This window comes from Pelophylax lessonae (assembly GCF_965119305.1).
Source record: "Pelophylax lessonae genome assembly, chromosome: 10".
Classification (NCBI taxonomy): Eukaryota; Metazoa; Chordata; class Amphibia; order Anura; family Ranidae; genus Pelophylax; species Pelophylax lessonae.
Genome location: NC_138777.1, coordinates 12,529,379 through 12,543,887, shown reverse-complemented (window position 1 = coordinate 12,543,887; position 14,509 = coordinate 12,529,379). Strand labels below are relative to the sequence as shown.

The 14,509-nt window shown below is 48.6% G+C and overlaps 1 protein-coding gene and 1 long non-coding RNA gene across 2 annotated transcripts in view; both read left to right on the top strand.

Annotated features, from left to right (window-relative positions):
* The window catches only part of BMAL1 (basic helix-loop-helix ARNT like 1), a 146,241-nt gene extending 145,028 nt beyond the window's left edge, over positions 1-1,213 (top strand). The window contains exon 19 of the mRNA XM_082270283.1: positions 539-1,213. Within this exon, the coding sequence (XP_082126409.1) occupies positions 539-699 (161 nt within the window). The 3' untranslated portion in view covers positions 700-1,213. The remainder of the gene's footprint in view (positions 1-538) is intronic.
* Positions 1-14,509, top strand: part of LOC309565378 — a 724,777-nt gene that overhangs the window by 691,132 nt on the left and 19,136 nt on the right. The gene's annotated exons all lie outside the window — the stretch shown is intronic.

The following is a 14,509-nucleotide window of genomic DNA, read 5'->3' as shown; positions in this document are numbered from 1 at the left end:
ACCTACAATTCGTGTGAGTCACTGGAGCATTATATGATATTTCCTGGAGTGGCACCCCAAGTTCTGAAGGCTTATTATCCAGATCTTGTAGTTTACGAATGAGATCTCCCTAAAGGCATTGGTGGCATTGCCTTCCCAGTAGGCATCTTTTTTAGGCACTGGTAATGTAGTCCTATAGTCAGGGCCTCACAGAACCAGGAAGTGGAACCACAAAATGAAATTAAAAGTAAAAAGCTTCCTTTTTTTTTTCAAATAAACTTGTATTACATCAACATGCGAACCATAATACCCGGAGCACAGAGAAAACTGAATATCATCCAATTAGGGTTCCCGTCACTGCTTGGAATGTCCTTCCCTTCTATCCCCCCTCCCCCGACACACATAACATTGGTACTCAGCCCATGTACCTAGTGAGCATGCGCAGTCGTGTAGTCCTTCAGACACACTCCTTAGGCTCATGACAGATTCCCAGACACGATTGTGACTGTTTAGCGGCACGCACGGTCGCACACGCTAATACAACTTGTCTTGGTTGTAGGCGAGAACTCCCAGATGGGGATGGACATGATAGAAACAGACCACGGATCGAGCAGCCCCAGCAACGACGAGGCAGCCATGGCGGTAATCATGAGTCTCCTGGAAGCAGACGCAGGACTCGGCGGCCCGGTGGATTTCAGCGACTTACCCTGGCCGTTGTGAATTAGGACTAAGCTTTTAGCCGCTCATCATCTGCAGCATCAAAGTGCATTATGGGAGCTAAAAAAAGACTTCAGTGCCACACGGGCCTGCAGGACCTCTCAGGGGTGGCAACAAGCAGCTGCCCTCCCGGTGCAGAGGAGACAAAATCAACACGGCTTGTCCGGCTGAACTGTCATGTGTTATATCAGATCACTCACTTTCCGACGTGTTAGACTCCGCTCCAGTGATCCAGCTAGTGGTGTATAGCTTGCATTAAATGTATATTTTGAAATTGCTGCTTTTTTTTTTTCTAAATCGTGCAAATCTGCACCGTTGTCAGCAAATGTCATTTCAGACGTATGGTGTGTTTACACAGCAGAGCTCCCCACTCTGATATTTCTTATATTATTACTTGTATAAAGATGTTTTATTGTAAGAATCCTTTATTCTATATATATATATATATATATTATATATACATGGTACAGTGTAATAGTTAAATATTTTTTAAATAAATTGTTTAATTGTTCTATAACTGGCTGTAGTTTCTATAACGTCTTTCCCATTCATGGAAACAGAAAGTAAACATTGGCAGCACTAAGTTTGAAATGAAAAGTTGCAAAAATTGGGAAGAAAAATTTTAAGTTTTTAATGTTTTATTTTATTTTTTTTTCACCTTAAGGGCTCTTTCACACGGTCCGCCTCCGTAGGCGGATCCGTGTTGCTCAGCGGGGATCGATCCGCGATCCCCGCTGAGCCGGCGGAAGACAGCTCCGTCTCCGCTTGCAGAGCAGAGAGGGAGGTGTCTCAGCCCCCACTGCCCTCTATGGGGGATCGGATGAGAGCGGACTGCCTGTCCGCTCTCATCAGATCCGATCCGATTACTGAACGGATGGAAAAATAGGGTTTCCATCCGTACAGATTTCACGCACAGGATCGGATACGGATGGCAGCGGAGGTGTCTCCGCTGACATCCGCTGCCCCATAGAGCTGCATGGAGGATCCGATCAGATCCGCCTAAAACACTGACAGGCGGATCTGATCAGATCGCCCGTGTGAAAGAGCCCTAACTGGTATTTTTGTGAAAAGGAGAGTTTCCCAATGGGCAATGGCAATTTTGATATTTATATTAGAAAATAGGAGAATATATATATATATATATATTCTCCTATTTTCTAATATAAATATCAAAATTGCAAACTCAGTTTGTTTCTGCCTAGCGTCAGGAGTAGTTAGGCTTTCCCTGTGCTGGGGCTCCGGTCTCAGCCTTCTGATCTTTTTTATTTGATTTTATTTCAAAATGTCAGTTTTTTCTTTGATATACTAGCTGTTTCTTTTGTCAGCTTTAGTTTTAGTCGACTCTTCGGATGAAGATGGATTAATGCGGAGCTGGGAATCGGACTGACCGCCTGGTTCTCCAGGGCAGAGGGTCAGAGGGACCCCCAGCCCGCCATCGAGCGTTCAGCCATGGTTCATCCTGGCATTATGAACGACCCATCCCTGTTCGCAGCAGGGATGCAGCCGTGAGGTGGCTACCTCACTGGACACATCTGCGATATTGCAGTGTAATGTCCTTGGCACGACGGCATTCCCTGTCAGATGAGGACAGCTGCTTTCCGTTCTGAGAGGCTCCCCACGCCATCTGGTACAGGTAAGTATGTCTGTGTGGGGCCTCTGTCTGGGGTGGCAGTCCTGTGTTGCTGTGTGTCCCCCATGTCTGTGCCGGTGTGAGGCTCCCTGTTGCAATCTTCTTTATACATGCGCTGCGGTGCGGTATATATATTTGGGGGCCCCTTCCCCTGTGTCACTTCGGTGTGGGTTTGGGGGTGCAGACGTTGTGTGGCGGCCGCAGCGGGGAAAAACCGAGCGGTCCGCCATCTTTACTTTGGGCAGGCATGTTGGCTTCACTGTGGGCTGATTTACATGCTGTTTTGACGCCATCCGGCGGGTGGCAGAACGATCGTTCCATGCACATGTCGGCGGCCATTTTCCCGAAGCCTCCCATTCAGTTCTATGGGCAGCCATTTTCCCTGGGTCACTTGCAGCTTATAGTTCAGCCTCTCATGACCTCACTTCCTTTTCCTCTGAAGCAGCGATCTATGTGGTAACACTCTGTGGGCTCTGCAGACTGTCTCTTCCATAACCTTCTGTTTTGTCATTTCTGGCTCAGTTTTCTTCTCCTTTTGGGGTTCTTTGGTGACTGTACATATAGCGGTGGGCTGCGCACTCCGCAGCGGTTTTAAAGGGACAGTACCCTTTTATTGCACTGTTATTTTTACCTTGAGCAATGGAATCTCAGGACAGCAAATTCCCTACAGATCTGGTGGGGGCCCCAGTCCTGCTGTGGCCCCTGTTATGCCTGATTTGGCCGCTGTAGTGGCGTCTTTAGTGTCCAAAATGGAGGTGCTGATGGCTGAACGTGCTGCTAGGAAGAGGCCCAGATTATCTCTCTCCTCTGATTCAGATGGTGATATGGCTGCTGCGGCGGGCGGGCCCTTTTCAGGGTCTCGCTCATCCTTGGACCCTCTGGGGTCTGAGGGGGAGGCGGAGGTGGAGGGGGTTTATGATTCTCCCCCGGGGACGCCTGCAGAACGCGCAACTATGGATGAGTTGATTTCCTCTGTAAAGGAAACGCTACATTTGGAGGATGAGCCCAGTCCTCCGGGCATTGTGTCCTCTTTTGGGACTCACAGGACCTGCAAGTCGGCGCAGGTTTTTCCCTGCCCCGCTGAGTTTCATTACACTGTTAATGAACTGTGGCGCACTTTGAAACGTCCATTCATGGTACCTAGGTGGCTACGGAATCGCGATGGTGTGTGCCTCCACAGGTGGATCACACTGTGGCCGTATTGAACAAGGCTACCTTAATTCCTACTGAGACCACCCTGGTTTTTCGGGATCCCACGGACAGGAGGTTGGAGTCTCTGGCCCGCCATTCCTACACGGTGGCGGGTTCCTTGCTCAAACCTGTTTTCGCGTCCGTTCTGGTGGCTCAGGCGGTGGCTGATTGGACTAAGGTGCTTCGGCGCAACCTCGTGTCTGATTCTGTCCCACCTGCCAGGCTGGACATGGTGGATCAAATTCACCAAGGAGTCATGTATTTGTGTGATGCGGCCTTAACTGAGGCCCCTTTGGTAGCACGCCTGTCTAGTGTTGCGGTGCTTAACCGTCGACTGATCTGGCTGAAGAGCTGGTCGGCTGACCAGACCTCATGGAAAACAGTTGCTGATTTTCCCTATGCTGGTTCTTGATTTTTTGGCGAGGCGTTGGATACCTTGGTAAAAGGCGTCACGGGGGGCAAGAGCACCATGCCGCCCCAGAACCCGAAGAACAAGTCCTTTCTTGGCAAGCGGGGTTCCGCCTCTCGACCCAATCAAGGGTCCTTTCGTGCCTTTCGGAACCAAACCAAGGGCAAGCCATTCAAGGGCCAAGGTAGCCAGAAGAAGCCCTGGACTAGCAAACAGAAGTCCGGCAGTGCCGGTGCGGCGGGTCAATCCGCCTCTGCCTGAAGGGGCGCCCTCACGCGTTTCAGGGGTGGGGGGACGTTTGCGCGGTTTCCTCCAACCTTGGCTGCTCCGAATTCCGGACAGGTGGGTTCAGGAAATCATTCGATCAGGGTACAAGATCGAATTCCTTTCTCGGCCGGCGGACAGATTTTTTTCCCTCAAATCTTCATTTGACTCCAGGGCGCCTGCAGGACCTGCATCAAGCGGTGCAGGACCTCCTTGCCCAGGGGGTGATTGTCCCGGTGCCTCATCGGGACAGGTTTGGGGGGTTCTATTCCAATCTGTTCACTGTGCCCAGAAAGAAGGGCAAGGTGCGTCCTATTCTGGACCTGAAAGCACTGAACCGATTCGTGCGCGTTCGAAAGTTCCGTATGGAATCTCTCCGTTCGGTGGTGGCCTCCCTGAGTCCGGGGGAATTCATGGCCTCTATAGACCTGAAGGATGCGTACCTACACATCCCCATTTTCCAGGGTCGCCAGAGGTACCTTCGGTTTGCAATAGCGGAGGACCACTATCAGTTTGTGGCGATACCTTTCGGTCTCGCTTCGGCTCCAAGGGTCTTTACCAAAGTGTTGGCGCCTGTTCTGGGCCTACTAAGGGCACAGGGCATTGCGGTCTTGGGATATCTAGACAATCTCCTCTTAAGATCGAGTGTCAGCCAGGACCTGTTGCGCAATCTGTCCATCACGGTACAGACGCTTTAGGAGTTCAGATGGACCATCAACGTACAGAAGTCGACCTTGTCTCCTTCGGTTCGTCTTCCCTATCTGGGCATGGTTCTGGACTCTGCTCAAGCAAAGGTGTTCTTGCCGGAGGACAAGCTCCGGACTTTACAGGATGAGATCAGGTCCCTCAGGGACAGGCCGTCCTCGTCACTCAGGACCTGCATGCGGTCCCTGGGGTTGATGGTGTCAGCCTTTGAGGCGATACCGTTTGCTCAGTTCCACACACGGTCTCTTCAAACGGAGATCCTGGCCAGGTGGGACAGACTACCTCAGTCGTTGGATCTGAGTGTCTCATTGAGTCGCCGGACCAGAATGGATCTTCTGTGGTGGCTCCGGTCCCCGGAAGTCCTTCCATCCGCTGCTGTGGACGGTGATTACCACAGATGCCAGCCTGTCGGGCTGGGGTGGAGTCCTGGGCACCCTGTCTGCCCAGGGCACTGGGTCGGGGGAGGAATCATCCCTTCCGATCAACATTTTGGAATTAAGAGCGATAAAACTCTGTCTCTTCCAGTGGTCGGATCGACTTCGGGGCTGTCCGGTTTGGGTACAGACGGACAATGCTACCATGGTGGCTTACATCAACCACCAAGGGGGCACCAGGAGGGCCCGGGAGGTGACCGACATTCTGTCTTGGGCCGAGACTCATGTCCCGGCGATTTCAGAGGTTCACATTCCGGGTATGGAGAATTGGCAGGCCGACTATCTGAGCCGCCAGACCCTGGACCAGGGGGAATGGTCCCTACACCCGGAGGTCTTCCAACTGCTGTGTGCGAAATGGGGATCCCCGGACGTGGATCTGTTCGCGTCTCGACTAAACCACAAGGTGGAAAGGTTTGTGGCAAGAACGCGCGATCCTCTGGCAGACGCCTCGCGTTGGTGGCCCCTTGGCATCAGTATCGTCTGATGTATGCCTTTCCTCCGATTCAGTTGTTGTCAAGGTTCCTTCGCAGGTTGACCTCGGAACCGCACCTGGTGATTCTAGTGGCACCGGACTGGCCACGCCGGTCCTGGTACGCGGACATTGTTCACCTGGCAGTGGCGCCTCCTTGGCGGCTGCCAATGCGGGACGATCTACTGTCTCAGGGACGATCTTCCATCCTGCTTTACAGTCGCTGGCTTTAACGGCCTGGCTGTTGAGACCCAGGTCCTGAGAGACAGGGGTCTCTCCCCTGAGGTCATTCCTACTCTGATCAAGGCTAGGAAAACCTCCTCTGGTAAAGTCTATTACCGTACCTGGAAAGCTTATTTCGCCTGGTGTGAGTCCAGGGGGTTCTCCCCTCGCTCGTACTCGGTGTCGAGAGTGCTAGCTTTCCTCCAGTCGGGGGTGGACCAGCACCTGGCGCTGGCCACGATAAAAGGGCCAGGTGTCTGCACTGGCTATTCTTTTCCAACGCCCTGTGGTGTCTCATTCCTTAATTCGCACCTTCCTTCAAGGTGTGTGACATTTGGCTCCTCCCAGGAGGGAGCCTTTACCTCCATGGGACTTGAACTTGGTTCTGTCCGTATTACAGCGTTCTCCCTTTGAAAATATTCGGGAGATATCGTTGCCTTTTTAGTGGCGTTGTCTTGCCGCTCTCCTTACTTAGTAATTCACACGGATAAGGTTGTCTTGCGACCACACCCGTCTTTTCTTCCTAAGGTGGTCTCTGAGTTCCACCTTAATGAGGACATTGTCCTGCCTTCGCTTTGTACGAAGCCTAAGTATCCCAAGGAGGTTGCATTGCATTCCTTGGATGTTGTCAGGGCGATCAGGGTTTACCTGTCATCCACTGAATCCTTTCGGAAGACGGATTTCCTCTTTGTTCTTCCTGAAGGACCTCGGAAGGGCATGGCTGCGTCTGCAGCGACCATTGCCAAATGGATCAGACAGACCATTGAACAGGCCTATGCTTTGAAGGAACGGTGTTCCACCCTTCCCTGTTAAGGCGCACTCTACCAGATCTTTGAGTGCGTCCTGGGCCTACTGGCATCATGCCTCGGTGGCCCAGGTGTGCAAGGCTGCGACTTGGTCGTCAGTGCACACCTTTTCAAAATTCTATAAGGTAGATGTTCTAGCATCAGCTGATGCCTCCTTTGGCCGCAAAGTTCTCAGTGTGGCGGTGTCGTGAGGGACCCTTGTTTTGTTGTGGGTCCCTGACTGTTGGGGTTGTTTTATCCCCTGGATATTTGCTTTCCTGGGCTGTTGCTCCTGTTGAGCTTTTTCTGTTGCCCAGAAGGTTCTCTTGCTGTGCGTGTAAGGTTCCTTTCTCTGATGTGGGTACTGCGTTGCCTTTTTTCTACGGTTGCGTCTCCCACCCCTCATGTCTACACTGCTTTGGGACATCCCAATAGTGATGACTTATGCCCCTTGCACTACATAGAAAAGGTAAGTCTGCAGATAATCTGCACGTGTGTATGGGGCATTAGAGGTGGCGGCGACTGTTGGAGGACGTAGGAGAAAATGGAATTTTTGTAAAATCTTACCTGTAAAATTCCTTTCTCTGAGTCCTCCGACAGTCGCCGCCCCCACCCCGCCCCTCTTTTGGGGTTCTTTCTTGTACACTTACTGCTATGCTACCAAACTGAGTTGGGAGTGTCACTGCAGGGGGTATTGACCAGAGGGACAGCCCCCATGGGTGTGTATATGCCTAGCTACTCCTGCGGAGCAGAAGTCAATACCCAATAGTGATGACTTAGAGGTGGCGGCGACTGTCGGAGGACTCAGAGAAAGGAATTTTACAGGTAAGATTTTACAAAAATTCCGTTATATATGTGTGTATTGTGTATATGTATGTGTGTGTATATATATATATATATATATATATATATATATACATACAGTGCCTTGCGAAAGTATTCTGCCCCCTTGAACTTTTCAACCTTTTACCACATTTCAGGCTTCAAACATAAAGATATAAAACTGTAATTTTTTGTGAAGAATCAACAACAAGTGGAACACAATCATGAAGTGGAATGAAATTTATTGGATATTTCAAACTTTTTTAACAAATAAAAAAACTGAAGGGGGCTGAATAATTTTGCACGCCCAATTTTTAAGTTAATACTTTGTAGCGCCACCTTTTGCTACGATTACAGCTGTAAGTCGCTTGGGGTATGTCTCTATCAGTTTTGCACATCGAGAGACTGAAATTTTTGCCCATTCCTCCTTGCAAAACAGCTCGAGCTCGGTGAGGTTGGATGGAGAGCATTTGAGAACAGCAGTTTTCAGTTCTTTCCACAGATTCTCGATTGGATTCAGGTCTGGACTTTGACTTGGCCATTTTAACACCTGGATATGTTTATTTGTGAACAATTCCATTGTAGATTTTGCTTTATGTTTTGGATCATTGTCTTGTTGGAAGACAAATCTCCGTCCCAGTCTCAGGTCTTTTGCAGACTCCATCAGGTTTTCTTCCAGAATGGTCCTGTATTTGTCTCCACCCATCTTCCCATCAATTTTAACCATCTTCCCTGTCCCTGCTGAAGAAAGCAGGCACAAACCATGATGCTGCCACCATGTTTGACAGTGGGGATGGTGTGTTCAGGGTGATGAGCTGTGTTGCTTTTATGCCAAACATAACATTTCGCATTGTTGCCAAAAAGTTTGATTTTGGTTTCATCTGACCAGAGCACCTTCTTCCACATGTTTGGTGTCTCCCAGGTGGCTTGTAGCAAACTTTAAACGACACTTTTTATGGATATCTTTAAGAAATGGCTTTCTTCTTGCCACTCTTCCATAAAGGCAGATTTGTGCAGTATACGACTGATTGTTGTCCTATGGACAGAGTCTCCCACCTCAGCTGTAGATCTCTGCAGTTCATCCAGAGTGATCATGGGCCTCTTGGCTGCATCTCTGATCAGTCTTCTCCTTGTATGAGCTGAAAGTTTAGAGGGACGGTCAGGTATTCGTAGATTTGCAGTGGTCTGATACTCCCATTTCAATATTATTGCTTGCACAGTGCTCCTTGGGATGTTTAAAGCTTGGGAAATCTTTTTGTATCCAAATCCGGCTTTAAACTTCTCCACAACGGTATCTCGGACCTGCCTGGTGTGTTCCTTGTTCTTAAAGCGGAGTTCCGGGCACAGAAGTCATTTTTCAATAAACATACCCCCGGGACAGGCAGGGCTAGCACATTCCACAAAGGCTAGCCTCTGATCTGTCCCGGTTCGCACTTACCTTTTAGAAGAAATACTCACTTATAAAATTTCTTCCACAGCGTTTCCATCTCTCTTGTGGGCAGCTGAAGCCGGCGCGGTCCTCTTCGGCGTCTTCTTCTCCCAGAATGCGCCTGCACCGGCCCCTCTCGTCACTTCCGGTGCGGTGCCGCATTCCTCCACAGCTTCTGGGCATGCCCAGAAGCTGTTAAGCAGGGGAATTGACAAGCGGGGCCGGTGCCGTCGCATTGATTCCTGGGAGCGATGACGTTCAGCTCCCAGGAATCAGTGCAAGCCCGGAAGTGACGGCGGAGCCGCGGCACAGAGGGAGGAAGTGAAGACTAGGTGAGTATCTTCGATCTTCAATTACAAGGTGAGTAAATAAAAAAGAAAAACCTAACTATCCAATTCCTTTTCAGGTGAAGGTGTAGAAGCGGACGGGCACAAAAAAAAAATATCGATTTTGTGCCCGGAACTCCGCTTTAATGATGCTCTCTGCGCTTTAAACAGACCTCTGAGACTATCGCAGTGCAGGTGCATTTATACGGAGACTTGATTACACACAGGTGGATTCTATTTATCATCATTAGTCATTTAGGTCAACATTGGATCATTCAGAGATCCTCACTGAACTTCTGGAGAGAGTTTGCTGCACTGAAAGTAAAGGGGCTAAATAATTTGCACGCCCAATTTTTCAGTTTTTTATTTGTTAACCAAGTTTGAAATATCCAATAAATTTCGTTCCACTTCATGATTGTGTATCACTTGTTGTTGATTCTTCACAAAAAATTACAGTTTTAAATCTTTATGTTTGAAGCCTGAAATGTGGCAAAAGGTCAAAGTTCAAGGGGGCCTAATACTTTCGCAAGGCACTGTGTATAATATATATATATATATATATATATATATATATATATATATATATATATATATATATATATGTGTGTGTACATGTGTGTGTATGTATGTATATGTGTATATATATATATATATATATATATATATATACATACATACATACACACACACACACACACACACACACACACACACACACACACACACACACACACACACGTTTTCTCCAAACTGTTCTGGATCACCATTTTGGCCTTTAGTATCATTAAAGCTCAATGCAAAAATGTTTAGTGCTGCTGCTACCATCCTTCAATCCTCAGCTCCACACAGTGCTCAGACTGAAAGGCTGCTGATGCCTCTGTGTACTGTGAACCACTGGAGGGGCAGTCTGTACTCGGCTAAACGTCAAATGGCAATATCCTTTATTACAATTACCTGAAACTGCTATAAAACAAGCAACGCGTTTCGCCATGATAAAGGCCTGACGGCTGACACTATTTTTTTTACATCATTTCAATAAAGGATATTGGCCATTTGACGTTTGCCCACTCTCCCTCCAGTGGTTCATCATCAAAGATCAAATCTCTACCTTAGCGGTTATTTTTCAGAGACCTTTTTCCTCTCACTTCTTAGTGTCGCTCATTGACAGACGCAGTCCTCTTTGATTAATATCAAATTGGGTTATACTGCCCTCTACAGGAGTAGGACACTAGGCAGAAGAAAACGTTCTGGCCACACCCTAGGGGCAGTCCCAGAGGGTATATCCTCTCACTTCCTGCTACAGGATGTCAGTTTTTTTCTGTCTAGTCAGGATCCCCGGGTCTTCACAAGGGTGTTGGCCCCAGTGTTGGCACTGTTGCGACAGCGAGGCATATCGATTCTAGGTTACCTAGACGATCTTCGGCTCCGTGCGGAGTCTCCGTAGACTCTGTTGCTAAACTTGGAGATCACCACGATCTCTTTGCAAGAGTTCGGGTGGCTGGTGAACTTGCAGAAGTCATCTCTGGTTCCCACCAGGAGGCTGGAATATCTAGGTCTAATTTTAGACACATCCAGGGCAAAAGTGTTTCTCCCTGCGGAGAAACTCCAGAAGATTCAATCAACGATTCAGTTGTTACTATCCGACAACTGGCCTTCCCTTCGGACTTGCATGAGGGCCCTGGGTCTGATGGTGGCTTCCTTCGAGGCAGTACCATTTGCCCAGTCCCATACCCAAATCCTTCAAAAAGAGATTCTTCTCAAATGGAACCGGAATCCAGATTCCCTGGACAATCGGATCCGACTGAGCGAGCGGACCAGGGAGTCTCTGGTCTGGTGGCTTCGGTCTCCGATGCTCAGCCAGGGGAAGTCATTTCTTCCAATATACTGGACGATTGTCACCACGGATGCCAGTCTATCCGGGTGGGGAGGAATTCTCGGCAAATTATCTGCTCAGGGGCTTTGGTCCCTGGAAGAGTCCAGGTTACCGATAAATGTATTGGAACTAAGAGCGATCAGACTTTGTCTGATTCATTGGACCGAGCAGCTCCGGGGCAGCCCGGTGCGGATCCAGGCGGACAATGCCACAGCAGTGGCTTACGTCAATCACCAGGGGTGCACCAAGAGTGTCCTGGTGGCCAGAGAAGTGGCCAGCATTCTTCGTTGGGCGGAACGGATTGTTCCAGCTCTCTCTGCGGTATTCATTCCGGGGGTGGAGAATTGACAGGCAGATTATCTCAGCCGTCAGATTCTGGATCAAGGGGAATGGTCTCTTCATCCAGAGGTATTCCACCAACTGTGCCTTCGTTGGGGAACCCCGAATGTAGATCTGTTGGCATCTCGGCTCAACAGGAAAGTGCGGAGGTTTGTGGCTCGCTCCCGTGATCCTCTAGCAGACGCACTGATCGCCCCGTGGGGGCAGTATCAGCTATTGTATGCCAGTTATCCTGGTAGCTCCGGACTGGCCTCGTCGGGTCTGGTACGCCGACCTGGTCAGGCTGGTCGCAGACGTTCCTTGGAGACTTCCTCTCAGGGAGGATCTGCTGTCGCAGGGACCGATCTTCCATCCTGCTTTACGATCGCTGGCTTAAAGGCCTGGCTATTGAGACCCAGGTGCTGTAGGACAAGGGGTTGTCAACTTCAGTGATTCCTACTCTAATTAAAGCAAGGAAAGCGACTTCCAGAAAAGTCTATCATCGCACATGGAAGTCTTATATTGCGTGGTGTGAATCCCTTGGGTTCCCTCCACGTTCTTATTCGGTGGCCCGAATATTGGCTTTTTTGCAAAAGGGGGTTGAGCAGAAACTGACCTTGAGCACTATCAAGGGTCAGGTTTCAGCATTAGCAATCTTCCTTCAGAAGCCTCTGGCTACTCATTCCTTGATGCGGAGTTTCATCCAGGGAGTGCGACACCTGGCTCCACCAGTGCGCGCACCCTTACCGCCCTGGGATCTTAATTTGGTGCTGTCGGTTCTTCAGAAACCTCCCTTTGAAGATATCAGGGAGATTCCCTTGCTTACTTTATCCCAGAAGGTGGCCTTCTTGGTGGCCATTACTTCTGCACGCAGGGTGTCAGAACTGGCTGCATTATCCTGTCGTTCCCCATATCTGGTGGTTCATAGGGATAAGGTTGTTTTGCGTCCGAATCCATCCTTTCTGCCTAAGGTGGTTTCAGAGTTTCAGTTGAATGAGGACATTGTATTGCCTTCCCTGTGTCCTAAGCCCAGTCATCCTCGAGAATTCGCGTTGCATTCCTTGGATGTAGTTCGGGCGATCAGGGTATACTTGAATACTACGGATTCATTTCGTAAGATGGATTCACTGTTTGTGATCACGGATGGCCCTAAGAAGGGGTTGCCTGTTTTTGCCTAGACTATCTGTAGATGGATCAGACAGACGGTGGTACAGGCTTATTCTATTTAAGGGTCGGGATCCCCCGTTCCCTGTTAAGGCGCGCTCTACTCTGGCGCTTAGTGCTTCCCGGGCCTTCCGCCATCAGGCGTCAGTGGTTCAGGTTTTCAAGGCGACTACTTGGTCGTCGGTTCATACCTTTACAAGATTGTATAAGGTTGAGGTGCTGGCATCGGCGGATGCCTCTTTTGGCCGCAAGGTTCCTGCAGGCTGCTGTTTGAGGAGACTGTTGGTCTACCTCGAGGGTTTGTTGGGTTTTTTCACTTAGGTCTCATCTTTTTGTTCGATGAGTCCCTTGATGCTTCTGGTTGGCTCCAGTTGGGCCTTCTGGATTTTGATTTCTGTTCCCACCCCTCATTTGTGGCACTGCTTTGGGACGTCCCAATTTGATATTAATCAAAGAGGACTGCGTCTGTCAATGAGCGACAGAGAAAAATGGATTTTTGTAAAATCTTACCGTAAAATCCTTTTCTCTTAGCTCATTGACAGACGCAGTACCCACCCCTCTATCTTTGAGTTGGGTTAAATTCTCTGACACTGCTTTGTGACATAACTGACATCCTGTAGCAGGAAGTGAGAGGATATACCCTCTGGGACTGCCCCTAGGGTGTGGCCAGAACGTTTTCTTCTGCCTAGTGTCCTATTCCTGTAGAGGGCAGTATAACCCAATTTGATATTAATCAAAGAGGACTGCGTCTGTCAATGAGCTAAGAGAAAAGGATTTTACGGTAAGATTTTACAAAAATTCATTTTTTTTTTGGGGGGGGGGTCACTCACATTGCTTCCTGTGTACACTCTCTACTCCAGATAGAACCCCTCTTGGACTATTGGGGATACCACCACTCTATCCTGCTTCTTAAAGCGGTAGTAAACACCGCTTGATGGCTTTTACCGCGCAGTGGGCTCTGAAGGGATGGCATATGAAGTATGCCGCCCCTTTAGAGTGCCGTGCTGCACATTTTTTTTTTTTTTTGTAAAAAAAATTTTTTGTTGTTGGTTTTGTGATGTTTTTTTGTTTTGTGTCTTTTTTTATTTTTTTTTTTATTTTACAGAACTTTATACCAACAAGTAGATTTCCGTCTCTTGTTGGGATGTGGTATTGTATTGTTTTTTGTTTCTCTCAGCTACAACTTGCTTTTAAACAGTTGGACTTGGTTTGTTGTTCCTGAAGTTCCCCTCTAGGGGGAATGGGGGAGGGCAGCCTGCTTCTTGATCAATTGCTAAGTGCAGTGGTCCTCAACTCCAGTCCTCAGGGTCCACTAACAGGCCAGGTTTTAAGTATTACCTTGGGGAGATGCAGACTAGAGTACTGCAATCACTGAGCAGCAAATGATATCACCTGGGTTGTATTTCAGTTATCTTGCAAACCTGGCCTGTTAGTGGGCCCTGAGGACCAGGGTTGGGGACCACTGCTAAGTGCATTTGTCAGCTTATCATTCAGGTTTATGATCTCAAGGGCAAGGCTCCCGCTCTGTTCTTATAATCCTCTCCCACTTTTTCTTGCCAACACAGCAGAGGCATGCTGGGAGTGGGAGGCGGTTATACAGGGCTGTCCTTACAGCTTTGTTTTGGCAGTGTCCAATTTCCAGCAGCATTGACTGTTTTTAAATCCTTATGCTGCCACCATTAGTAAATAAATATATATTAAAAAAATATATAATTTTTCATCTTTGTTTTAAACTTTTTTTTTTTTACATTTCAGTTACTTCCTGGTTTCCA